This window comes from Pundamilia nyererei, unplaced genomic scaffold, assembly GCF_000239375.1.
Source record: "Pundamilia nyererei isolate P.nyererei 1_Seehausen unplaced genomic scaffold, PunNye1.0 scaffold00081, whole genome shotgun sequence".
Taxonomy (NCBI): Eukaryota; Metazoa; Chordata; class Actinopteri; order Cichliformes; family Cichlidae; genus Pundamilia; species Pundamilia nyererei.
Window position 1 is genome coordinate 1,660,926 of NW_005187482.1, and position 27,650 is coordinate 1,688,575.

Genomic DNA, 27,650 nt, shown 5'->3' on the forward strand with positions numbered 1-27,650 from the left:
AACAACAACAACCAGTGGGAGAACCAGAGGTTGGCGGGCCAGACTGGTGACCCCACTTCAGACATCAGAGGAGCCTGCGGTTAAAGGAAAGACGCAGCAAAAGAGGAGAAAGAGGAGAAGAGAGAAGCAGAAATATATCACGCCATGTCAGATGTTTCTGACACGATGTCTCAGTGAGTCAACAGAACATCTGGAACAGGACAGATGTGATGAAAGGGAGGAAGTTTCTACAAACCACTGCACCCAGGAATCTATACCCATCTTGGCCCTGATGGTCTCCCACACACATTTTTCCCCAGGGTGAATGTATCTGTTGATAATAAAATGTTCCTGTTACCAGCCTGCAGAGCTTTCTGAGTGTATAACCAAATGTAAATGTGTATAAATTTTCATTTTGTTGAGATCATCCTCGGTCTTATGTTAAAACCTCAAAGGGTCAAATTTAATATACGTATAGTAGCTGTAGGCCTCTGTGGAGTGTGTATGGATGACGTCATCACTGCGTAGCACTCCCCAACAAGAAGCCACTTTGATCTTAAGTGGGCCGAACATGTGAAACTGCCCTTTCTGTCACTGTAAAGATGTTGAAGTACACATTTAGAAAAACATAAAGTGCAGTTTCAAAAGTACTGTCTCAGTTTTTCTATATGATAACGAAATAGTGCTGTAGTAAACAAAAGAAATCTATCATCATAGATAAATAAATGTATAAAACTGCAGAGGAAGTTACGGTGTGTTTTTTATTTCCTCTGTGGACTTATTGTAAAAAGTAGACATTTATAGTACGCAATGGAAAAAACAGGAACTTTTCTGTGATTTAACTCTTTATTATTTACTTCATTACTTTGGTTTCTAATAAATGGGCACGGGGGAGTACAGTAAAAAAGTCCAAAATTGATGCCTTCCTATTCATTTCTCAAAGCTGTCAACTGGAATCTTTGCTGGGCCGATTCTGGCCCCAGGGCCTTATGTTTGACACCCCTGGGCTAGCGCCTCTGCTCATATATGGATCTGGATTTTTTCCCCCTATATATCTTATTCAGAAAAAGACATTTTAGGTTCTTAGTTTGTTTGATCTCAAGTTTTCTTTTAACATTATGTATCCATTTCTCCAGCAGAGGGTGCTGTTCATAGTAGCCGGGGTGGGATGTTGATCAGGCTGAGGCGGTTGGGGCCTGAAACAGAGCGTTGCTCTGTGTGTCAGGACCAGAACACATGAGCCTCAGTCCCGCTTACCGCTCGTTTCACACACACCCCGCCTGCACATGTTTACTCTCAACCAACCCAGACTGTTTGTGAGTGAGGCCCTTTTTTCACCCCCCACCCCACAAGCCCTCTCTTCCTGCCAAATAAACATTGCACCGGAAATTGCAGGGATTGCTGGGATTTTTCAGGGGGTCCTGGCAGAAAGGAGGAGACGACCAGAACAAGGCTCCTCTCTGTGACACCTTGGAGGTGAGTGGTAGGATGCACGTGTGAGGATGGGGGATCCAGAGTGGAGGGCGTGACCCCTCCTTTAGGTGGTTGATGGGTGTTATCATTACGATACAAACAGGTAAAAGTGACCCAGTTTCCTGTGACACCCTCCTCAACTTCAGGAAGACCAGGAGGGTGTGCTAAGTTAGACCTCGGTGAGCTAAAGGTCAGGAGGGAAGTGATATTCTTGTGACCTTCAGTGGACTCTGCCGTGGATCCAGTGACGGTGCACCTGACCATTCTCCTCTTCTCGTGGCTGTTTATTCCCTCTCCTATCTGCACAAGCCAGCAGTCGAGGGAACACAACAGCCGCCGATGGAGCCGGGCTTTCATAACAGCCCCCTGACAAAGCACACATGAATGGCAGGGTGTGTGCCCTTTGCGTACACAGAACGCTCCCCTCCCGCCTTTGTGTGTGAGTTTTGTCCCAGCTCGCTTCCCATAAATCCCAATGTCTTTACTTGATAATAACAGCCTGGAAAAGCACACAGTATAAAGCCTGTTATTGAGCAGATTGCACCACAAAGATTATTCCACTTGATGACCTTCTGTTTATCTCAGTTAGTGTGAGAGAGTATCCTCTGTGGACAGTCACATATTCTACAGCTGGTGAGCCATCACATTTTAAACACTCTCGCCGCCAGCCTGTAATTAGGATTCTCTGCCTATCCACCACTTCTTAATTATGGTCAGTTAGATCAGATGCATGGTACATGTGCTGTATACACATATGCAGCAATGATATGGCACCAAAGGAAGTTCCAACGAACGCTTTCTCATTTTTCACCGAAGGTTTGAGCGCGCGAGTATCTTTAAACTGAGCAGTGCGCCGTGTTTACAGGACGACGCGTACACATCCTGGTGTGAGTGTGGCTGTGAGACCATAAAGCATGCCAAATGGTGGCAGGCGTGTGCTTAGAGGATGCATGTGCCTGGATGTACACGCACATACCGGATGACGCACTTGACAGATGCATGAAGCGTGTGTATGTGTGTGTGTGTGTCTATGTGTTTGTGTATATAAGCTCCCTGTCTTCTTTTCCCAGCTCTGCTCCTATACCGATCTATGATTCTGTGTTTGGGGAGTCAACAGTAGAGTTCCTGTCCTTAGTTTAAAAATAACTTTGGGACTTAAATTCCTTGCCCCCTTCTCATCCTTGCTAACTGGTACTCTCCTAACCTCGCTCTATGCTTGTTTTTCTTTCCTTTTTCTCCTGTTTTGGAACAGTCTGTACCCTTGGTCTCTTTTTTTTCTTTTCTTTTTTTTTGTCAGTTATCCTAAATCCGTCTGTGGCAACAGAGAAATGCCTCAAATTACCAAGGGACCGCTAATAACAAATTCTTTGACTTTTCCCAAAGACAGCCCTATTTCTGTTACAGTTTTTAAAAAAGAAACAGGGTTCTCAAGATTAATAAAGTTAATATACATTATATAAGCAAGATCTAGAAACACTGCTGCCTACTCTGGACCCAGTTCAGCCAAATGGACTGGCTTAATTCTGATAGCGGTCCATCAGCCACAGGCTAAAGAGGAGAGGGAGCGTTCGGTTGGCAAGGGTAACTTGCTGTTCTGTGAAGACAACGTGAACACTGAAGAGTATATAGAAGGTTTTGGAGCTGCTATCCAGCCTCAGGAGGTAGGTCGTCTGCTAGCTGATTGGTAGTTTGATCCCCTGGCAGTATGTCCTTACAAGTGTGTGCAAGTGTTTTGAGTGCACCTTATACATCACTCATGCTCAATAAAGTTTTTGATACTTTGCTAAAAAAAAATCACAACTTTATTGCGTTATGCTGAAAAATAAACCGATTGCCCCCATATGATAAGAAGCCATGGTGACACAGGTGTCATCGCCCCTTTACACATTGAGGAAAGTTTCTGTTAAAGTTTCAAAATTGACTTTCCCATAGTTTTCCTGGCAGTAAAAATGGGTCTGGGCTCTTATGAGTTAAACTTATCAGCTCCAAGTGATCCCAAATAAGTAGGAAAGCTCTACTCAAACTTCTGAAAGGGTACCTGATGTTAAAATATGCCAAATAAAATATGTGGAGCTGTGCGCTGTGGCGACTCCTTGTGGATAAGGTGAAAAAATCAGTCCATTTGCCATTCAGCGGGTCTCTTTTCAGAGAAGGCCTTGCTTATTTCAGCAAGACTATGCCAAATCCATATTCTGCATGTTTAATAATAACATAGTTCTGCAGTAAAAGAGTCGGGGTATCAAATTAGCATGCCTGCAAGGAGCCCCACCTGCCTGCGGTTTAAACCTTCTCTTTGAAACAGACAGCCAATCAGAAGGAAGCTGGCAAAGGGAGAGTAGCCTAAAAGGTAAAGGAATTTTAAAAAGGCTTGTTACAGACTGAGGATAAAAAGACGGCATCAAGGCCCAGTTTGAGATATATATGAAAATTAAAAAAAACCCATTCTGCTGGAAAAGAGCATAAAGGAGTCCCTGTAATACTCAGTTTACCGTGTTATTGAGATCAGACACCTTTGGCTACACCCTGAGCACCAGCTGTATCTCGAATTTCTCGGAGTGTGTATGTCCACAATTCTGTGAGTTGGCCGCGCCACTGAAAGAGTAAGAGGAGTGTCGTGGCAGGTGTGGCAGGAGCTCTCCTAAACAAACACTCCACACCTGTCTTCCTCCCTCCTCGTCCTCCTCCTCCACTTCCATTCCCCTCTGTGTATAAACACACGCTTTCTCACAGACACAGAAAGTCCCCCCCTCTCCCCCCCGCCACTAAAACCACCACTTTTCTTCCCGGCTCATGGCGTTTCGTTCTCTGCAGCAAAGAATCACGTGTGAAAAGCGAGCTGCTTTTGTTCCACTGACCTCACACTATTATCCTGTTCTATCTTTTATTTCTCACTATTTAATATTTCCTTGGCCCCTTCCATGTGCCTTACACCTCTCTCTCTGTCTCGCACACACACCCTGTCTGTCATTTATTTCCAATGAGTTGTTTTTGAAGGTTTGATGTGTTTCTCACCTGCCATGGCTTGCCTTTTTTTTCCTCTTTTCCTTATTACCCTCCTGTCCTTTTGCACCTTCCCTTTTTTAATAGCAGCGACAGGGAGCTTTTCCAGCCAACTCTTGTAGCAGTTTGGGTGGGTTTATGGGCTGACGTTCACCGTTGAGCTCAGAATACAAAGGTCACCACTTGCTTTGATGACTATGCCTTCCATCTCCAAGAGACCCAACAAGTTTGTTTATTACATCTGCTGCAGATGAGACTGAGACCAAAGTGGAAAGTACAGATTCTCTGATGAGTCAATGGAACCTAAAAATTCAGAACAACAACTGTATTTCTCAGACTGCAGCGCATATGTGTGTGTGCCTTTTTGTGAGGGTCGGTGCACACACAGAAGCTTCAGCAAAATCCCGTGTTTTTTTTCCTCTCTTCATTTTCTCTCACCACGCTGGGCTTGTTTACACGGGCCTGTTACATCACCTCCATGCCCTGACAGAGAGAGATGGATTGTGTGGGAAGAGGATGGAGGTTTGGTGAATACATAATTTTAGTTTTCTGTGTAGGCCTTTGTGCGAGTGAGGACACACTGTGCATATGTATAATGTATGACAGTGCACGCTCCTGCTTTGTGGAACGAGCTGCTGACATACAAATGTAAGCACACTTGCACAAGGGGGTGCATGCAATATGTATAATCTACCTTAATTGATGCTTGAAGACTGAAATTGTGTTTTTTAGATGAGAGTTTTCTGTGTTTATAATCATATAGAGTGTGTAAAACAGTGTCTAAAAGGATAAGCTAAGAGCAAGCAGGTGCTTTGAAGCTGCATTATTTCTACTGGCCAGCAGGGGGCAACCCCTCTGGCTGCAAAAAAAGTCCAAAATTGTGGGAGTCTATAGAAAACATGACCTTACTTCTCACTTGATCTAAAAGTGCAGTAAACACTTTCCTGAGGAGTAAGTGTTCTAACTCAGTACTTTCAAATATTTTTGAATACATCATGATGTTAACTTTTTGAATTACGGTCCTATTTACACTAAAATAGACAATAAAGTACGGTATACTTTACGGCGAGCCTAGTTTCTGCAGTATAAGTAAATGGGCTGGTACTTAAACAGTACGTTTCTACTCAACCTGAGGACTCAGAGTGATTTTTACTACAAGCCTCATTCATCTGACCACACACAAGCATCTCCAGAGGAAAGGCATGCAGTGGTTCTACTATTGCTCCACCTATTGCTTGTGATGTTTCAAAACAGGAAAATGGCAACATGATAACCACGGTGATGTCGTCCATCGTTTATTTACAGTTCATAATGATAACGTTTGGCTTTCATCTATTTGGCTTTGACTCCTTGGAAAGGTGTTTCACATATCAATCGATAATTGATTATCATATTTATACTATTAGCACAAAGAGGTAACGGGACAAATGACCACAGGTTTGCTTAGCAATCATTGTAGAGAACAACAAACCCTTCTCACACCTTTCAACTAGTAACCTACTCCATGCATTTGTGTCTCCAGTGAACAGTTTCATGTCTGAGAATGTACTAATGTGGAAAATGTCTACAGTGCTTCTAAAGAGAACAGCAATGTGAGTCCCTAAAAGGGACTTGTTACCTACAAGTTCAGGTACTGAGAATGGCTGGTTTTCCTGTGTCAAAATGACACAGAGACTGTCCAGGCACACATCCCTGGCCTCTCTAACACTCTTACAGTGTACAGATACAGAACTGTTTTTTATGGGTACTTGCACCATCAAGTACCCATGAAAACAGGTTGTGTGTGGGAGACATGAGGTCTAAATAGGAACTGATGAATTACACTGATTATTTCAATGATTTTCAGACATCCCTCTCACTCTGTTATGCAGTTAAACCCAGCTCCTAGGAACACTCTGTTCTCCATGTGTTTGCATTTGATCTGCCCAACTCTTGTCTAATAGTATTTTTATAAAGTGGCAGAAGGAAATTCCTAGCTGTTTTCCATGGCTGCTCCCAGTATTAATGTAGCGCAGACGAGCAGCTGCGTATATTTATTTTACTCCTCACAAAGCGGCAGCCGGACAGAGGCTTGCGTGTGAAAAGGACTTTAAAGCATCGAAAATATTATTTTCGCTCGAACATAAATAAATAAACATCCCAGAGCCAGCTCCTCTTTGGAATGTAGTAATTCTGAATTTTTATGAATGAGTGCATTCATGGATGACCACGCCCCCTCGGTCCAAGCCCCGCCTCCTTCCAATGCCCTCCCGCCCTGTTTTTCTTTTTTTTTCCAACTTTGGCCGCGCGCCTGTGTCCTAATTGGTTAAAGGAGGGCTGGGGTGGGCGTGGTTGCCATAAAAAGAAAGGGAACGATATAAAAACAAGGCTCAAACTTTTGGTCTGTGAGAACTTGAGAGATTGGTGGAAGACGTGTGAGGATATATAAATATATATATATTTTTTGCGAGTCGGATTTTACTGTTGTGGACCAACGCTATTGCTCACTTGAAGGATTTGGGCTTTTCCTGTCACCGAGCGCTGTTTTTAAACGCTCTCCCGTCTTCCATGTGAGCACGCTGACAGCATGGGGACGCTGCTATTATTTGCTGCCTTACAAGTGGTTACAGTCGCTTCGGTGAGTACGTGAAGTGTTCTCCCTTCATGCAAACGCACGAGCTCTAGGTCTCACGCGCCCGTGCTGCTCTCGTGCTGTCAGGGTCTGCCCTCCATGCTGGTGTTAGCGCTGCGTGCCAAAATAATAATGGCCCAGTGGCTCCCAGCACTGTTAAGATTGTCATCGCTTATTAATACGGCGGCTACTGTGCTTTCTGGTTGGCTGGTTTCCAAATTGAGGCTTGAGGAGCAATAAGAGGTCTTGAGCGGTGTTTCAAGAGGTCCCATGTAAAGTCAGTTGAGTCATTTTACGATTTGTTTGGCGGTTTATTTCCATTACATTTTGTAATGTTACACTACAAATGTGATCACTAGTGTCCGAAGCATATTCAAGTAAAGGGGAAATATATGCAAACTATATAAATGTAATTGGTTACACTCTCTTCGCAGTCTAATTACATTATCTGACAAGTAAAAGTAATAAACCCTACTATGTGTACACCGGCTTCCATCCAACTGTAGGTCTAAAATTATACCACAGTAATTTTATCCAATGGGTATAAAAATACACTTCGATATGAAATCGTTCCGCTCCATAAATATCTCAAGGAATATTATGTGACTTTTGGCTGGGAGATGCTTTAACTTACCATGTTATGCACGGTGATTCACGAGTTATTGTTCAGTCTTTGTGTAATGTAATTTTAAACCCTCCCAGGAACCTCAGCAGTGAGTGAAAGCAGTGCCAGTGCTGGTTCTGGCACACCAGAACTTGGCCCGGGTTAAGAGAGTGGCGGCGGAGTCAGGAAGGGATCACTGTAGGTGATCTGACTGCGGACAGTCAGACTGACAGCTCCCTGTGATCCACAGGCTGTGTGATCCCAATAAATGCTGGGAGTGGTGAGAGTGGCTTGTGTGTGTGTCGACACAGAAGGGGGTCAGAAACAAAAGATTTAGAAGCCGGGAGGTGGGGGTCAGTGAACGTACCTTTCATCCCCTCTTGCCAGGCGAATGCCAAGCGGAAGGCGACAGAGGGCTACAGATACCCCTGTGGGGTTCAGGACAGTGCCGAGTATTCAGGCAATATTTTAAGCCACACACACACACGCATTCATACATACACGTTGAGGACTTTCTGTGATCTGGGTAACTTGAGTCAATCTGTTGTCCTGCCTGGTTCCAGTGTGATTTTTTTCTTTATTCCTTTTGGTGCAGAAGGTTAAATTACTCTGTCCCTTCCTGCAGGTGACTGCTGAGTGTCCAGTAGTGTGCGAGTGCCCAGCAGTGCCCCCATCTTGCCCCCCAGGGGTAAGTTCAGTCCCAGACGGATGCGGCTGCTGCAAGGTGTGCGCTGCCCAGCTAAACCAAGACTGCCATGAGGGGCGCCCTTGTGACCACCATAAAGGACTGGAGTGCAATTATGGCAATGATGTGGGCCGAACCCATGGCATCTGCAGGGGTATGTACCACAGAGGTGGCAGAGCAGGGATGGTGGGGGTGGGAAGGGTTGAGAAGTGGTGAATTATTTATTAATTTTTTTTACCCCTGCTTTAGATCAGGCACAGCTTTGGGGGTTGAAGTAAGGCAATGTGTAACTTCAGGGTGGGGAATCTGGCTTCTGAGCCAGGGCGGCTGGGGTTTCTCTTTGATAGGGGCTTGAGGTTTGAAGCCTGTGCCACGTTTCAAAAAACAGAGCACCTTCATGAGCCTGTGACTGAAACCCGGCCAGCCCCGGTATTTATATAAGTGCTGCAGTGTGTACACAAACAGGCCCGTGAAACACACAAACACACATGCACAGACAGTGGTATTTTTATATATGTGTTTATTTGGGGGTGTTGCTATATAAAGGGGGGTGGGGGTATCCGGGGTGTTGTGTGGGGAGTCCCACTCAGGGTGTTAAGGGAAAGGACGTTGTAAACAAGTCAACGTTCCCTTTCTGGTCTAAGAATAGTGTTTGCTTCTTAAATGTGGCGATGTTGCGACTGTCCTCTCTCTCCTTTCATCTGTCCACCACACACATTAAATACACAGTCACATAAAAGTCTTGCTATTTGATGTCTAAAGACTAAGTGTGTGCTATTAAAAGCGTTCTGACCAGCTCGCCTGTCTTCTCTCTTCCTCCCAGCGAAGGCCGAGGGCCGCTCCTGCGAATACAGCGGTCGGATTTATCAAAACGGCGAGAACTTCAGAGCTGGTTGCAAACACCAATGCACTTGCATCGATGGAGCAGTAGGGTGCGTGCCTCTTTGCCCCAGCCACGTGCCCTTGGCGTCGCCTTCCTGCCCTGCCCCGCAGCTGGTCAAGGTGCCCGGGCAGTGCTGCCTCAGCATCGACTGCCACAAGGGAACCACGGTCGTGCCCCCGGTGTATCGCCGACCCCAGCCTCCCGCTTTCCCTCCGTACCCTCCATTCATTCCCTACCCAGTGTATCCCTACCCAAAGCCTTTCCCGAAGCCTTACCGGAAGTTTTACACTTACAAACACAAAAAGGAGAAGGATACCCTTGGCAACGAACTGGTGGAAGCGGTACGCAAGTGGGGCAAGCCACGTGGAAACAAGCACCTGGCAGGTGAGGAGTTGGTGACCTGCTGTGGAGTGCGCCTGTTTCCACTACACAGTAAAGTGTCCTGTTTACGCTTTATTCACTTCAGCCCGCTGATGCACAAACGGCCTCGCTGTGAGCCGTCTCCCCGGCGTCCATGCATGTGTTTTGGCATTTATGTGAAGCTTGCTTTCCACTGGCTCCTTGCACACCAGAGGTGCTCTTGGTCGCACTCACACACACACTGCTCTTTCACAGCACATGCCTCCGTCACCCAGCTTTCCCTGCTCTGTAATCATCCTCTCTGTGCGTCAGTGTTGCCTGTTCAGTGAATAAGGCCAGTGTGCTGTGCATCTGTGTACCTCTGCTTTTCCCTCAAACTTCCCAGTAGCCACTTCACTCCCCCTGCTTAACTCCTGCTGACCTGGCTTCTCTCTGGCTCTCTCTCTGATGGCTTTCCCATCATCGCTCTCCCTCACGTGTCCTTTCTTTCATCTCTCGTAGCCTGGAAGCAAACAAGTGATGAGTGCGTGGTTCAGACCACTTCCTGGTCCGAGTGTTCCCGGAGCTGTGGGATGGGCGTTTCTTCTCGTGTTACAAATGACAATGCTCAGTGTAAAATGATCAAGGAGACGCGCCTGTGCAACATTCGGCCCTGCAGCTCCATGTCCATCCCAGTCAAGGTGAGGAATGCATGAGTGTGTTTGGATGCTTTAAAGATCCTTATAAAGGCAGACCTTCTTCTCATGACCCCAGCCACGGAGTTCCAGCAACCAGACTAAATAAGATTCAGGAAAGAAGCGTCTCTCGAGGGGCAGCTTGTATTAATATCATGGCATGTATAAAGCCCCCTCCCCTCGAATCCCTCTGTTGCTGGACCCCTTTTTGATCCATTCTGTCTATTCAAAGTCCTGTTGCTGTGTGAGATGAAAACAGAGGGGAACGAGACCTGTGGCTTCAGCTCGTTGTAGATCAAGTATATCAAAGTGTAGCTAATTAGTTTGAAAGTTTTGAAAATACCATTTCACATTTCCTGCCAGAGGGTTGGTTGTGATGATTGACAACACTCTCAATACAGTAAATGTCTTCATACAGTAAATATGAAACTAGAGAGAACAGCCTGGCTCAGTTCAAAGATCATAAAACGCTCTAATGAAATCCTGCTTTACTGGAACTGAATTATAAAAGTAAAATTTCAACAGGGCTAAGATCAGCAAGCCTTGCCTGGTTAAACGGCAAGTGCTCAACGCCAAGAAGTAAGCCACAACACATCCTGTAGCTTCATCACAACCTCTGAAGATGCAGAGCGTCAACAGACATACTTAATTACCAACACTTTGGAGTCATTAGAAGACATTAGGAACGTATAACTTATAATAAAAAAGTAACTGGCAACGGCCCCATCCTGTACATGGTACAGCTCATGTCATCATCACTTTGATCTACCCAAATATAATAAACCTAATTTGCTTAATTACTACTAAATATGATGACTACTAAAAAAGTAAAAGGCGCAACTTTAAACATTTTGCTACAGGTCAGACACTTTAACTTTTGCATTAATATGAATAACAGGGGCTTTTAATTTTAAACACAGAATTTAAGATGGAAATAACTGCAAAGGCAAACTGTGTAAAACAAACAAACAAAAAACCCCAAACATCATGGTGGTGACCAAAATGCTAATACAGAGGCTTCAAAATGCATCTTACTGTGTCTGGTTTTTTTTTATTTTTTATATACAGTCTATAATTAATAGATTGATACCTGCTAATGCGACTTTCAGTTGCTCCTTTATTCACGAAGCTGCACTTTTTTTACTGGCTTCATGTTCACGTTTGAACTTTGACTACATAAGTGTGAATCGGAGAACTTTTTGCTGCTGCGACAGAGGAATAACTCTGTCTCCTTCACTGACGTGACACCGCGGCCGACAGCTGCACTCGGTGGCACTATGCTGTGTGATTTAAAGAGCACTTCGCCCACTCTGTTGCTCTCTCACATTTCAAACAAAACACTCTCAGAAACATTTTGCCCCCTGCCTCGAGCCACTCATGAAGCTGATTGGCTTGTTGTGCACCTGTTTCTCTGAGCTCTCCCAGTGTTTGCAGAGCTGCTGTGGGTGTTAATGGAAACAAGTGTCAATCCTTAACTATCGCTGGCACGCTATTCTCTCCGGCGCTCATCTGCTGTTCTGACCTTTTATTTCGCTTCAGCCCATTAACTTTGTTTTTCACGTCATGAGCGATGAATAACAAGTTGCTTGATGCTGCTCTATGGTACGGTGGCAGCTCTAATTTCAAGCAAACGTGAAGCCATAAAGCTTTCACTGGAGCACAGTTTTAAACCGGCTACACACCACACCCATGCCTCCTGTGCCAAAGAAAGACTTTGTTAGCAGATTTTATGGATCACCCAGAGAGTCGAATTCTCTAAATATCTCGACAACCTTTAGACCTGGTAGAGTTAAGTATGTAAGGTGAATTTATGCGGTTATTCATGTTCCCCTGACTATTCCTGACATCACTGGATGTCAGGATCACTGGATCACTGTAAGGTTTGGTCCACATTCAGGGTAAACTGGAATCATAGAGTGTATATAAAAGATGAATTTAGCTCTATTAGCCATTAGTTAGTGATTGGAGGGTCTGACCAAAAACTCTGCATGCTCACACAATAGCCACTTGATAATCACAAGGTAAGCCCACAATTAAGCATACTATGTTTTATTAGCTATTTTGATCATAATTTATAAAACGATAAGACCTCAAATCGCTAAATAAAGACTAAAAATTCTGCAAGAAAGTGTTTAAAGAGCTCAGAGATCAAGTGTACAGTTGCCCTGAGAGGTCAAATGCAGTGCAACTTAAGAAAACACCAAGAAAATAGAAAAATGCTGCAAAAGTACACAAAACAAAGGAAGTGTTTTTGGGGGAGATGTGATGGAACAACTGTGGTAGATGTTAGGATTGCACTGGGACGTGCTTTAAAAAAAAAAAAAAGCTTATGGTCTATCTACTTTGTCTTCCTCGCACTTGTGGCCAATTTTGAAACAATTGCACCTGGATGGTTAAGATGCACAGAGACAGACTGGGGTTTGAACCAGGAACCCTCTTGCTCTGTTTGCTAACTGATATTGTTTATATACATGTCCACCTTTTATATACAGTCTGTGATTTTTGGTGACATTATAGCAGGATCAACATCAAGTTTTAAATTTGGGCACTACTTTATGTCAGTGTCATCAACATCAGTTCATTTACTTTTCACTGGAAAACATTCCCCTTGTGACAGGCTAAACCAGGATGGTGAACAGTACAGCCTCACAGCCCTGCGTGCATGGCTGTAGACACCTGGTGAAGCCTTTTCACTGGAAAAACTGAATTGCTTCTTTCTTCTTTCTCCGTCCACAGAAAGGAAGGAAGTGCTCTCGCACCCATAAGGCCCCAGAGCCACATCGTCTGTCATATGCTGGCTGTAGGAGCACTCGCCTCTATCGGCCCAACTACTGTGGAGTATGCCGGGACGGCCGCTGCTGCTCGCCACGTCGCACACGCACAGCTAACGTGACCTTTGCCTGCCCAGACGGCGAACGCTTCAGCAGGTCCGTGATGTTCATCCAGTCGTGCAAGTGCAGCGACGAGTGCAACCATCTCAACGAGGCCGTAATGCCCCCACAGCTGTGGCTCTATGGGGACACGCACAAATTCAATGACTAGCGGCGTTACCCTGCCAAACCTACATTCCTTCATAAAAACAGACATTAACTCCCCCATCTCACCCCCGCCCCAGCAGTACCCATTATAGAGTAGTTGTCCTTAGTGGATCCATGAGCGGAACACACACCGAAACATTTGAGGATGAATGCGGAAAAGAGGAATGTGTCTCGGACTGGGCGTACCTCACAATGTGGAAACCGCAAAAGTGACCAGGCCCTGCTTTAGTGTAGATAAAAAGCTGTTTCTGGCCTTGCCAGACTTTAAACTGTGAATAAATCTTTGGGTGTAAGCAGACCCCATGTTAGTGCCCAGCTTCAAAAGTTCCCTAGAACTGTTTTTGGGAACAGCTGAGAAACACAGACATGCATAAGTCTTTCGTGTGCTGAAGGATTCACGGTGTGGATTTGACAAACCTGCTGGAATCACGTCTGCGCACTCCAGTATATGACAACTGATAGACTAAGTGACAAAGAAGAATAGGATGGCGTTGGTAGAAGATGGAAGTTTGTCTCAGATGTTTTGACGGGAATGTGGTTTGGGTCATTTTATGGTATTTATTCTCTGGTATTTATTGTCGAGACAGACATGATGACACAGCAGCCTGCCACTGGGGAAGGTGGCGCTGCTATTCTCGGAGAATCGATGTGGCAGAACAACAATATCAGACGGACAATACTGCTGAGCCCCGAGAGAGGGTGAGGAACTGCCATCAAACCAGGACTTGACCCCGGGCTCAGATTTGGTCAGAAAGCCATATCTAATGATGAACAACAAATGATAAAGGAGGAGATGAGGTATATACAATGGATAAAGTTGGAGTTGAACTTGGTGGTTGGAGGCATTAGTGGGAAAACATGTCAAAGGTTGTTTACGCAGCTGGACTCATCCCCTCGCCTTGCCTTCACAAGAAACTGAGACATTTCGCGAGCATCCGAAGAACACGCTCGGGATTCTGTCGCCAACAAGTCGACCACCTAATTTGGCCAGGTACAATCCTGACTCGTGATGGCAGAAGGAGACAATCGTCCACTCTGGTTTGTTTTATAAATGAATTTTGGAAAGCTGCGTGTGCCACGGTAAATGTGTTATTTGTGATTTGAAGGTGGAACTGCTCTGTCGTCTAATCTGGCTCGTAACCGAGCAGCCTCTTCGTGTTAAAGTGCGTCCTGTTTCTGAGAAATGCTGTTGAAAAGCTGTTCAGTCGTTTCACACGGCTGTGAGAAGAGCTTTATGTAATTTTGTTTTCAGGGGGTTGAGGTCTACAGCTGCCAAATGTCAGCAGGAGCCTACCTCTAAGGACACTAACACTGTCAAGTCTATCTTCAGGTTGTACGTTACGGATGGCTTAGCCCTTTATTATGATTATCCACCCGACTTGGTGTTTGGGTTGACGTTTGAGCACCTTACAGCAACCTTGATTCACAGCCTAATCTGGTATCCACATACAGATGAGTTGAAATCACGAACTGCCTTTTTAAAAATTACTGTATACAGTGGTAACTTCGTCTCAGTGGATGCACCAATGTACTTTATCCGTTTGTGCCATAAATTACACATTTTTGCCCTGAGGTGAATGTTTCCCCCCCCCTACCATCTCAACTACAAAACATCTGCTGCCCCAAATCCTTATCAGGGGTTCTTTTTAAACTTAAATTTGCTAAGAAATGTCTTTTGTGTTTTCCATTGCTATTTTGCCCATGATGATGCTGTGGTTTTGATATTGTATCTTTAGATTTATTGAGGGAAACTATAGTGCAGCTATGTACAGACACATTGTTACCTTTGTAGTTCTATCTGCTGTATAAGGGCCAATCATTATACTGAAGTAGTCCATGTATAGTTTAGCACTGGACGAGGCAGGGTTCAGATCTTTTATGAGCATTAAGTGCCAATTTTGAAAGCTTGATGACTGTAGAACTAGTAGTGTACATTAATAAGTCTGTAATTTTCTGTAATGAGTCATGCTTAAGATCTTATGCTTAAAAAAAAAAGTGTTCCTTGTGATTAACTCTTCTTGGAATCTGGTTAGTTTACAGTTGACTTTAAGAGCTGGAATGAGTTCATCATCGTTTCGCTTTTTAAAAAATAAAATTCTCTCTGACAATCACTGTTGAACATTTATCAAAAGAGGATTTTTTTTGTCACGTAGGTTAAATTATACAGCAACTCTATGGTGTAGCGCTTAACACATCCCCCTAACATGCAGATAAATGCATCTGGTTTAAATTGAGTCAGATCAAACATGCAGATCCAGCTGCTGTGGCGGAGCAGCCAAAGATCTGCAATTTCACAGCTATGCTAGCAGCCCTGCAACGAGCCATACTATGTTAACATTTAGCAGGCATTTCATGTATTTACACATGTACACTACAGTCACTATTTGGTACTAAAGAAAAGTTACCTTAGTGGCAAGATAAATTGGTGTCTGCCCAACTGCACTTAAGATATCAACATCCAATATCGAGTTACTGTGCAGCAATAAAAATTGCAGAGAACCATCACTATGACTCTGCACAGTGATGTTTATCCAGTATTGAATTGTTGCTAAATCATCTAAGCAGATTTCCACTTGTTTAACACTTTGAATTTTTAATACTTAAAACAAAATACCAAGAAAAAAAAATACAGTTAAACAGTGACATGTTTTGCCCCGTCAAAATCTGCAAATTCATCACTACCAGTTCATGTGGTGACTTCATTTATTGGAGGATATTCAGTTAAAAATCCATAGAAAGAGCTGCCATATGAGCCAAATTTGTGTCTTTACAACTTTTTGATTACCAGCCAAACAGCCACTTTTTTTGTACTGGGAAGGAAAACAAAACATCTCCTATACAAATCTTGCTTGGACATAAAGAAAAAGCACAGACTCCTATCACATGTTCCTCTGAAAGTTTCCCTGAAGCTCTGTCGCTGCCGAGACTGAAACCAATGAAAACTGAGCAGAGACAGCATCCTCATAAGTGACCACAACAGTAAAATGACATTTTATAAAAAGTTTTAATTCCATTAAACAAAACAAAGACAAATTAAAACCAAACCCCCCTAAAAACTGACAATAAAAATAAACGTTTGGTGAACAGAGGAAAGGCAGAGCTTTCAAATCAATGGTGAAGTACGTCTACTTCCAAATACAAGACGAGATCCACGAAGAGCAGACTGCCGTTTGGCCGGGGACTCATCTGGACTGCTCGACTACAGAGGGGGAGAGAAGGAGAGACTAGTTGAGCACGCAAAACATCAGAACGATGAGCAACAGCTGAGCATACCGACGTTTCAGCAACAGGTTAAATATGTGAAGGATTTGAGGAGCGCTTCAGTTAACGTGACAGCACCAACTGTTGCGTCTTGTTGCCGAGTAAAGGTTTACTGCAATTTTCTGTGGGGAACGCTTCAGCATTAACGCAATGATTTAATAATAAAGTGCTGCAAAACTCTTTAATCCACAGATCACAGTGGTTCTAATGTTATTAAAGACATCAGTATGCTTTTAAGGAGGCATTCAGAAATAAGAAAAACCAAAAACACTTACTGTAAGATGAGATGTCAATCTCATCTGGCAGCTCGGCCACATTGACTTCAAAGCGGTCCTGCACATCGTTTAGAGTCTTGGCATCAGTCTCGTCTGACACAAAGGTTATAGCCAGACCTTTGGTCCCAAACCTACCAGCACGGGCAACCTGAGGGGCGCAGAGAAGGTAAGAGTAAGTCCAAACTGCAACATGGACTACCACTAGCATTCACACGGTGCTCGATGAGCAAATAAGACAGCCAACTTTCCTGCATATGAAAAAGGAGAGGGGCTCAGAAATGCATTTCTCACCCTGTGCAAATAGGTGTCAGAATCTTCTGGCATGTCGTAGTTGAAGACGATATTCACTCGCTCAATGTCCATCCCTCGGCCAAACAGGTTTGTGGCCACCAGGATCCGCCGCTGGAAGTCTTTGAATTGCTGATAGCGAGACAGCCTGAGAGAGGGTAAGAAGGGGAAGGAGGACAGAACCATCAGGAGGATTATCAACAAGCACTCTCTGAAGACTAATGCGTTGAGTTGAAGGATGAGGCCTCCTGCTCTCAAAAATACACAACACATTTGAAGCTCAGCAGAGCATGTTTACGAGTTGAGAGTTTATAAGTCACCTTTCCTCCTGAACCATTCCCCTGTGGATGGCAATGGCAGGGAAATTTTGCTCCACCAGTAGCTGGGACAGAGCGACGCAGCGCTGAACTGACTTGACGAAGATCACCACCTAGAGGCAACGCACGGGCATTAAGGAAGCACCGAGTTCGACCTCTGATGCAATTTTTATTACAGCTTTCAATGAGTATTTGGGACCTTTTGAATACAAACATTAGCTTGCAACAATATAAAGATGTATGTTCCCTCACCTGATTGAACTCCAACACATCAAGCAGGTCAAATAGCTTGCGGTTTTTCTCGCTGTCCTTCAGCTTGCAGTAGTACTGTTGCAGACCGTGGAGTGTAAGTTTGGTCTCGTCATCCACAAACACCTCCATGGGCTGTACATGAGATAGCAGGTAAGTAAAACTTCAGTGCAGCAGTTTTCAGTACAGACTGAAAGTGGTGGAGATGAGTTGTCTCACAAAAAACAACAGACATTCAGAGGTGAAGCAGCCCTCCGCTGCTTACTTACATCTTGCATGAACTTGCGGCACACTGGACGGATTTCCTTACTCAGTGTTGCACTGAACATCATGACCTGCTTCTCATGCGGTGTGATCCGGAAGATGTCCTGAACATCACGCCTCATGTCTGCCATGTGAAGAAAGAAAAAGAGTGAAAAAAGTGACTAAGGTAAGATTCTGACTGACTACTGCAGTTTTGCAGCTGACTTGGTGAAAACTGGGAAGACAAAAGCAAAGAAAAGTCACCTAGCTGCTCCAGCATTTTGTCACACTCGTCCAGGACAAAATGCTTGACGTTCTTCAGACTGAGCGTCTTGTTCCGGATCAGGGCGAGGATACGGCCGGGAGTTCCGACAACGATGTGAGGGCAGTTCTTCTTCAGGACGTCCTCGTCTTTCTTGATAGGCAGGCCACCAAAGAATACGGCTGCTTTTATGGTGGGCATGTACTTGGAGAAACGCTCGTACTCTTTGCTGATCTGGAAGGCCAGCTCTCGTGTGTGACACATGACTAATACAGACACCTGGAGACAAGGAAACACAGATTAAATCCAAAAATCTATCAAAAAGTCAAAGGTAGGCAGAATAATTTGTTTAAAATGAACAGTTTTACATTACAAACGACAAGATGCATTTAATGTTAATGTTACATTTTTAGTGTTTTATGATCATCTAAGCATCTGTCCTTGAAAGAAAATTACATCCCACTGTAGCTATAACACCTTAGACTTGAAGGTCTGCAACTCTATAAGCCAGAACTGAGCCATATATCAACTCTTTGGTGTATAATTTCCACATAAGCACAACATGAAAATGCCACTTACAATCAAATAGACTGATGCTATAATACACAACGAATGTCATCCATCCTCTCAAATCCCCAAATTCCACCAGGATCGGCTGCGCTGCATTTCAGCACTGACACGAACACTTAAGCCAATCGACCGTTATGCCCGATTTATGCTTTAGCAGGAAATCTACATATTAAACGGAAACCCCTCTTAACCGCAAGCGTAACATAGACAACCCAACATGTAGTAACATTTCTCTTGTCACGTTATGTGGAAGGTTTTGGTGCAACGTTAAGACGGGTTTCTGATTACGCCGTAGATTTCCTGCTAAAACATATTTTATTGTTGTCCTCAAAACTGCATATCCCAACAAAGAAACCTGCTGGTTATAAGTCACCTATGAAATCTGTTATTTGTATATTAATAAGGAATGTCATGATCCCAGAAATAACATCAGTTGGTACCAATACCAGTAGAATCACACAGCTGGATAGTGAAACAAAATGACTGGCTGGTGCCAGGTACTTAAACTGTTACTAAAACGTTTTAGAATTCTGATCATTTATTTAAATGTTGACATCATTTTACTGACAAGACCCAGACTGAGATGTTAGGATGGCTGCCGAGTAGCCCATTAGTGTTACTAGCAAGTGACTGTAACTCGTGTTAGTTACATTAAGTGAGCACAAACATTTCAAGGTTATTTTACAATGGGGAGTCTCAAACAAAATAAGCAGTAATCTGTGATTCTGGATAAGATTTGTAGGACAAAACTTTGGATGTCACTCTTAACTTATTCGTCCTCAACGTGCACTACATAAATAGCTCTGGATACCAGTCTTTCATGTGCCTTGCTAAATTGGAAGTCCAATTATTGTTTGCATATCGCCTCTTGCTAATCAATTATCTTAGATTTTGCAGCCACCTGAATGCAAAGTAGCTGCACAGCCGACTGCCTTCCTTAAAAAAAGAGACAGAACAGAAGTTTGTTGCAGTTGCACGACTTTCCATCTTCCACCTGTTCTTTGACAATAGAATACTTTAAACCACATCCTGCCTCCTTTAGTTTTGGAAGGATTTCTGCCTCCCTGCATAAGCTGACGACGAGCACTGCTGCATCTCATAAATCTTGGTATCAAAATGGTACCATGGGTATTGATTCTGTTGGCATTCCCTAGCTCTGACTAAGACTGATTTTGATCAGTCTTGTTTGTGCTCTCTCACAGGTGGCTCTGACTTCAGCCAAGTTAAAAACAAAAACAGGACAACAAAAACATTTGGACCTTTATCAGCCTTTATTGGCTTGTTCATTAATTACCAGACTAATAACATTCATTGCCGATAAATGAAAAGCTCAACATTGAAGGCACAGTCAAAGCATGTTAAACACACATACTAACCTGTCCGTCAACGGGTTCGATCTGTTGCAGGGTGGCCAACACAAACACAGCCGTCTTGCCCATACCAGATTTGGCTTGGCACAGGATGTCCATGCCCAGGATAGCTTGTGGGATGCATTCATGCTGCACTGTGTTTTTAAACAACACAACACAAATATTAATGTTAAGTGCAGTCTTATTATTACCTGCAAATCAATTTCTTTGAACTGCTATAAAGAGCACAAGAGGAGTGGCAGTCCTGCTGGGAGTGGTGCATTTTTTTTTAGACGCACAAAGCAAGTCAAGCTATTCAAAAATTCTTAATGTATGCAAGCAAGATAAGGTAAGCGCTGTTGAAGAACATGCAGACTTACAGCTTTTGACTGGTTCTACCAGTGTAGTGCAAGGGTATGCCATAAACAAACTCAATTTCCAGTTCCCCACTAGTCCCATTTAACAAAAGGTACCAGAACAGTTGAATGCGTCTCACCTTCAGATGGATGCTCAAAACCACAGTCAATGATGGCGCGGAGAAGCTCCGGCTTCAGAAGAAAATCCCTGAAACCAGAGCTGTGGATGGAAACATAGGAACCTTTCACCTCCTTCTTGCCTGCTGGGGTTGCACTCTCGGGGGCTCCTTGAGGCTCCTCATCCTCTTCATAATCAAGGAGCTCGTTGTCAACGTCATTCTCAGCCATTGTATTTGTCTGGAACAAAGAAAATACAGCTGAGTATTAATGATCACTGTCCTTCATCTGTGTCTGTAAGAGAGGGCTCCCTTTACTTAGATTATATGAAGCGAGGTTCTTATTCGAGCCCACTTGTTGCAGATATTTTAATACATTTAAAAAGTCTTATTTTATTCTACCATTACAAGGCGGGTTTGACTTTGTGCAACTATGAAAATCGTGGTTGGTTATAAACGTGACTCCAAACATTAGCTCTATTGTGTATAACTCGAACTGAATTTTAAAGAGTAAGCCTGTGGTTAAGAAATGCTAAGCAAGAAAACACGCAACAGAGCAGGCCTAAATATGAATAGTCTAGTGTTTTGTAGGCAGAAACTATTCTGTACGACCACGTACACTCAATATAACAAACAAGGTCAAAACCGTAACCGACGATGTCAAATTGACCAAACCGGTTAGCTTCTAAGCGCATACAACACTAGAAAGCCATTGTGTTGCATAACCATTGCTAACGTGGCAAGCTACTCTTCTACACGACAACAACTAATCCGCTACGACCAACTAAATATTCCCAACGGCATAAGAAGGCGATCTTTTCGTAATTGTAACGGGAGTGTTATATGGATGACAAAAAGGCGGCATATTTCGTGTAAATAAGGAAATCTAAGTGGCGATTGCTTTGCTAGGCTATCAAATGCTAGGCTACAAAACGCTAAGTAACACCGCCCCCTGAAACAAACAACGAAAGGTTATTTTTAGCGATAGCAAACACTACTGCAGCCCAAATTAAACAAATATAATTCACAAGCTTCTTTAGGTGAAACGAGACGCGGAAAGCCGCCCAAGCGGGACAATGAAGTAGTTCAAGGATTCCTACCGTTTCGGTGTTAGCTTCGACTGCCCCGATAGATCACAACCGCATGGAGAGGCCTCAGTTGGTTAATACCACCAACCGGAAGTTCCGCCTCGACTAAAGCGGGTCGATATCATTCGCCCGTTTATGCGACCTCTGTGAAAAGCAGCCTGTGATTGGACAAAAAGTGTGCCGCAGTCCGTCGCAGTTGAAAAAAGCGGGACACAGTTGGAGCTGCTCTCCGTAGGGGAGCTCGGGAGGGACACTCGAAATAAATTAATACAGTCACGTTTTGCCGCAATATAAGTATACAATTAACCGGGATGTGTTTGCGTATGATAATGCAGGCCTGTGACCTTAAATATAAAACAGCTTCCTGGAATTGATTCAGGCTGGATCAATTTTGTTAGTTTATTTTTGTTTCACAGAAATCGTTAAAATTGTATGAAATCTAGACGTTTAAGTCGCGCGAGGCAAAACTCCTCTCCAGGATGTGATGTTAACAGTGTGAAGAAATTCGGACTCCATCAATAAAAGTATATGTAACTGTAATTTCTATGTTTCCTTGCACAAGTCTAAATCAAGCTTTAATTCTGGAAACGTTAAACACTGAGAATTAAAAGTCTTTAGTGCCTTCTAGTGGTCAATGAACGCATTAGTGTTGTACAGCATAAATGTCGTTGAAGCATTATTAACGTTTACAACCTTTTATTAAAATCAGAATTACGAATAACAAACGGGGCGCCAAAGGCCGATAATACGGTAACTGTATTAATAACGAGAAGTATCAGTATTTCCAACTATCCAACATGGATACACTGGCATCAGGTCTCAGCTTTCATAATACTTTGAAGAATACTTTTATACAGGAAGCAATCAGGAAGTATCTGCAGATCTGCAGAAATCTTTACAAAAGAATACATTTTATTGCTCTGTCATCTATAAAATCTCACATTCTTTAATAGGAAAACTACAAATACAGAATGACAAGTAGTGTTATTTAAATATATTAATGGAGATGTCCACACTCATTCGATTTTAACTCACAATTTATGCGTTCATCACAGATGTTCTTATTCAAAAATATTCCAGAAATATTTTTCAATGCAATACAAAGCAGTCCATCTGTTAGTTCTGCATTTTCTAAAAACAAAATGGACAATAAGGGCAGATTGGTGAAGAATTTGCCTGATGCAGTAGTTGAAGAACAACCTTCTAAATTGTAAGAAACTCCATCAGTGCTTTTATTTTATTATGTCACCAGTCTGATAGCTGTTGTCCTTATATCTGTGATTCCAGAGCAGAAGAGAAGCTCCACTGTGTAGGAGAGAAGTAGGGAAAACTGTCAGACTCGGGCCTGGAATGCTCCTCTGTGTGCGCACCACCTGGGGTGTAAGAGCGGCTCAGGAAGTCTCTGACATGCGGTGGCAAAGAAAGAAAGAGCCAGTTTTCCACCAGGAGACCACCTCCATGCAGCCCTGAGCAGCAGCCCAGTTCAGCAGGCAGTTCTTCCAGATTGTTGCTGCGCAAGTCCAGCCTGCACAGTTGACTTAGAGCTGCAATCTCTCTGGGTAAGAAGCTAAGAGAGTTGTGAGACATATTCAGGGTGCGCAACTCCAAACAGCAATTGAAAAGCTCAGTGGGTAGCCTCTCCAACCTGTTCCCACTGAGGTCCAACTCTGTGAGCAGCTGCAGTGCCTTCACCTCAGCAGGGAGCTCCTCCAGCAGGTTACCGGCAAGCAGGAGCCTCCGAAGGCGTCGAAGAGTGAAGAGCGCTGGAGGAATGCTCTGGAGCTGGTTGTTTGACAGATCCAAGAGCTCGAGGCCTCTAAGCACACCCACGCTGGCCGGCAGTACCAAAACACGGTTGTAAGCAAGTCTAAGACAAGAGAGACGACGAAGGTGAGCCAGACTAAGCAGCTCCTCCAGAGTCATCAGGTTATTGTGCTGCAGGTCAAGCACCCGGAGGTTGGTCAGTGCTAACAGAGCAGAGGGTAAACGCTCCAGCTGGCAATCCTGCAGATGCAGCTCTGTCAGGTAAACCATCCGCTTCAGGCCCATCAGCACAAGCAGCCTCGTGCCCTCATTCTGGATCTCCAGTCTCACCAAGTTGCTTGCCACCTCACAGAGCTCACCGGGGATCCGCTGCAACATGCCTCGAATCACCAGCACACGTAGGTGTCGCAACTGGCGTAGGCTCCCCAGTGCCCAGCTACGGCCCACCCCACCGTCACTGGCTAAGCGACCAGAGAGGTGAAGCTCATGAAGGCCTCGCAAGGACAGGACCCAGCTGGGGATCTCTGATGCCTGAGTAAAGGTAAGCTGAAGGACTTCTAGACGTTCCTGGAGAAAGGCAAGCGCGCTGGGATCCACAGTTGCTGTGCAGTGGTAGAGGTGCAGCTCCCTGTAGTTGGAATGCCAGATAAAAGTCCAAGTTAGAGTCTAAAAAGAAGTGAATACTTTAAAAGAAATACTTTAAAAGACTACGCCCCTGCACTGTACAACTCACCTGAGTGAGGTCATGCTGGTCATGTGTGCAGTAAACCTGGTGTCTGCGATGAGCTCCAGTTTGAGGACCTGAAGCTGGCTGAGAGTGAAGAGGGCTGGAGGAAGGCGAGGCAGGGCCACCAGCTGCAGCCTGGAGCGGCCGTCTGCATCCACGCTGATCATGGCGTGCAGCTTCTCCTCCCCCCAGCGCCTCTCTAAGCTTTCCTCCAGCAGCCTGCTCTCACTGACAGGCGACAAAAACACAAAGAGACGCTGGACCAGCAGAGGGTCGTACTGGTCTAACATGTGTATAAGAAAGGCCAGGTCGTTCTTCAGATCAGGAAAATCTCTCAGGGAGCTCAGCTCTTTCAGTGAATGGAAGGAATATTGCTGCAGAGAGCTGAATTGAATCAAACACACCAAGGCAGAAGAAGAAGAAGAAAGAAAAAACAAAGAGAAACATCAAACAGGATATTTTGTAGCCAAAAACACAGCACTACATTTTTTACCCCTGTAACTAGTTTTCTGATATGCTCATCATCAGGAGCATCATTTATTTATTTATGCTTTTTACATTTAGACTAGTTTCTCTCCTCAAAGCCTGTTAAAGCCTGAAGTAGCACTCATACATACTCTAACTTTCTTTGGGCAAAACTATCCACTTTAAAAATATATATTCCTACCTTTTCTGCGATAAAAACACTGAAAAGTGCACCTTTAACATTTTTTATTCTAACCTGCTTAAAATCCAGGTGAGAGTGTAAAAATTAAGCAGACCATACAGGCCCAGTAAGGTCAGGTAGGCCGCCAGCAGTTTGCGGAGAAGTGAGGAGAGCACGTGGATACACTCGAAGGTGGCGTAGCCCACCAGGGCCCACTCCTCAGGGTGACAGGTGTGGTTGAAGGACAGGGAGCCGAGAAGAGGGACTGTGTAACTCATAATCAGTGTTACAATCAGGAGTTTGAAAACTGTCTGAGCCAAGTAGACCTGAAGAGGGAAAAATGGGCATCAAGACTAAACGATACATGGAATTAAAAAAAAATTAAGGTAGCAAAGAAGTTGATCTGTAAATCTAGCAGACCAGAGGATCTCTTACCTTACAAATGACAGCTGAGCTTTCACAGTGGGACCTAAACTTCCTGAGCCTTTCAAACAGCGCCCTCGCCTGTTCCCCATCACTTTTATCCAGACTGATTACCTGGCTGTGGCTGTCAGCCATTACTGATGGGCTGGAAGAAGGAAGTTGCTCCCGGGAGTCAAGAGATACACAAGACACAGTGGAGTTACAGGACAGTGTGGAGGGACAAGGGGATGGAGGGGTGGCAAATGCGCTGTCTATCCTCTTTAAAAGTGGGCTGTCTGTGCCCGAGTCTATGCTCGAGTGTCTTGTGTGGGTCACTGTCGGGGAAGTGGAAGTTCGGTGGTGTGGTTGTTGTGCTCGTCTTCCCTCCTCCACCATCTCCTGGATGCTCTCTTGGCGGGCGGCATGAGACAGGGCCTGAGATGTCCAGGGTGACTCACAGCACTTTGCCAAGATGGATAGGAACTGCTCTATGCGGGATGAGGTGTGGGGAAAGTGGAGCCAGAAGGAGCCACTGGCTACCAGGACGAGGGACTGAAGCAAGGCCATGTAAGGGAAGAAGCGGGAGGACAAAGGCAAAGCTTCATGGTAGCACACCTATAGAAACAGGCAAACAGCAATTGATTGTTTGACCACATGGGGGCAGCAGACATACACTGTGAAACATTAATAACAAAGGGTTACCTGTTAACAAAGGAAGAGGATTAGTATAAAAACTGAAATGGGTGCTAAAGTTATTCTTTTTAATTGAATTGATTTGAATGGGTAAAAGCTTAAAATACAGGATACACTGTAAGCCCAGTTCTGTGAGTAGACATACTCACTAGATACTAGACATACTGGTTCTGTGAGTAGACAGAACTAGTATATCTAGTTCTGTCTACTAGACATATTAGTAGACAGAACTACTAGTATGTCTAGTAGACATACTAGACATACGGTTTGCTGGTTTACTTCTATAGGTTGGCTATAGGGGTAAACCATGGTTCTATCTCCGAGGGTTAGTAAGGCTTAAATAAGCAACACCATGAGAGCTGTGAGTGAGCACTGAAACAGTCAAAGTGTGAATCAGAAGAAACTGGGAGATTAAAGTTCCACTGTGGAGCTGAGATAAGCGGTTTAATAACCTGTGGGTATGAGCAGGTCCTTTTACATAAAGGTTCAGAATGTTAAATATAGCTCATTCTATGCTTTCACAGAGTGAATAACAAAAACAACAAAGCCAGCACTACTTTACCTGGCTAATATAAATGTACTGCTGGTACACCAAGTGCGTGCGCCGACCCCGAGGTGCAGAGTGAAGATTTGGGCCGATTTTGTGTGCGTGGTGTATTTGAGGCTGTGACGATGGAGACAGTCCCACACTGGCACTTTTTGAGTGACTGTGATCACTAGTGTTTGTAGTTGAATCCAAAGGAATGCACACTACTCGGTCCCTGGACAGCTGCTCCGTACAAGCCAGGACAGATGTCATCAACATCAGGACCACCAGGTAGTCCATAAAGACCTCCCACCAGGGCTTCAGCAGTTTAGACCTGTTCTGATGCTGATTCAGAGGCGCTAGCTCTGACAGGGAAAACATGGCGTCCTCTGGGTCCTGCAAGATTTGCTTTAAAAATGAGAAAACTAAGAGAGAACTACAGCACTGACCAAATGTGGAAAGTTGTATTATAGGATCACATCATGAGCTAAACTGCAGAACTGAACTACAGTGAATTTTGTGAATATTTAACAGTCAATTTGATATAATACATAGAAAATCTTTTGAAATTTCAAATAGATGTATTCCAGAAAACTTTGAAATGCTGTTGCTAACTAAGAGTAAACGAATTATATATATATATAAAAGTTCACTTAAGTTCTACTTGGCAACAATGCAAATTGGATCATAACAGTCCTTGTTGTTTTATCCACAGCTCTTCACCTACCTGTGCAAATAACTTCTTCTCTTGCTGTTCTCTCTCTACTTGTGATCAACCCACAGCCGCATTACAGAAACTCCAAGCCGGCGCTGTCTGGTTTAGCAGTGAAAAACTTCTGAAACTTACAAAACAAACTCCTCCTGAGCTGACTGGCACAAGGCTATTCAAAAGTTGCCATGGCAGCAGAGGATGTGTGGCTGAGAAATTTAATTCAATGCTAGAAGCCTGCTCAAGACCCACTGGGGGTTTGCTTGCTCCCTTTAACTCCTTCAGAACTGAAGTAGACAAAAATGTGACACACACAAAAAAACAGTGGAAAAATGTTTCCACTGGACAAAGTGAAAATACTTCATATGCATAATGATGGGAACACTTTACCAGCTTTATACACTGTTGGAAAGTTCAATTGACAACACTTCACAATACAGCCTGGTGAAATCTGCCTCCATAAGTCACCAACAGTAGTTCCCAGTAGGCTCAGTAGAACAAG

The 27,650-nt window shown here is 44.1% G+C and overlaps 3 protein-coding genes across 5 annotated transcripts; 1 reads left to right on the forward strand and 2 right to left on the reverse strand.

Annotated features, from left to right (window-relative positions):
- Positions 1-6,805: 6,805 nt before the first annotated feature.
- Positions 6,806-15,426, forward strand: LOC102203734 (protein CYR61). The gene is made up of 5 exons (XM_005738046.1): positions 6,806-7,069; positions 8,293-8,506; positions 9,176-9,619; positions 10,097-10,275; positions 13,006-15,426. The coding sequence occupies exons 1-5, from the start codon at positions 7,019-7,021 to the stop codon at positions 13,309-13,311; spliced, it is 1,194 nt and encodes a 397-aa protein (XP_005738103.1). The 5' UTR covers positions 6,806-7,018; the 3' UTR covers positions 13,312-15,426.
- Positions 15,427-15,992: 566 nt separating this feature from the next.
- Positions 15,993-21,904, reverse strand: ddx39ab (DEAD (Asp-Glu-Ala-Asp) box polypeptide 39Ab). Its single transcript, XM_005738047.1, has 10 exons — positions 21,694-21,904; positions 20,618-20,834; positions 20,149-20,276; positions 18,205-18,481; positions 17,967-18,085; positions 17,701-17,832; positions 17,452-17,561; positions 17,135-17,279; positions 16,844-16,991; positions 15,993-16,506 (listed from the first exon to the last, which is right to left on the reverse strand). Exons 2-10 carry the CDS (start codon positions 20,823-20,825, stop codon positions 16,490-16,492), a joined length of 1,284 nt encoding a protein of 427 aa, XP_005738104.1. The 5' UTR covers positions 20,826-20,834; positions 21,694-21,904; the 3' UTR covers positions 15,993-16,489.
- Positions 21,905-22,371: 467 nt separating this feature from the next.
- Positions 22,372-27,257, reverse strand: LOC102204302 (volume-regulated anion channel subunit LRRC8D). 3 transcript variants are annotated; one of them, XM_005738049.1, is made up of 6 exons: positions 27,167-27,257; positions 26,476-26,835; positions 25,254-25,835; positions 24,939-25,144; positions 24,179-24,556; positions 22,372-24,073 (listed from the first exon to the last, which is right to left on the reverse strand). In XM_005738049.1, exons 2-6 carry the CDS (start codon positions 26,818-26,820, stop codon positions 22,951-22,953), a joined length of 2,634 nt encoding a protein of 877 aa, XP_005738106.1. In that variant the 5' UTR covers positions 26,821-26,835; positions 27,167-27,257; the 3' UTR covers positions 22,372-22,950. The 3 variants fall into 3 exon arrangements, with proteins under 3 accessions (XP_005738106.1, XP_005738105.1, XP_013767569.1); XM_005738048.1 differs by having other exon boundaries at positions 24,894-25,144; XM_013912115.1 differs by having other exon boundaries at positions 24,894-25,144; positions 26,476-26,847.
- Between the last annotated feature and the right edge of the window lie 393 nt (positions 27,258-27,650).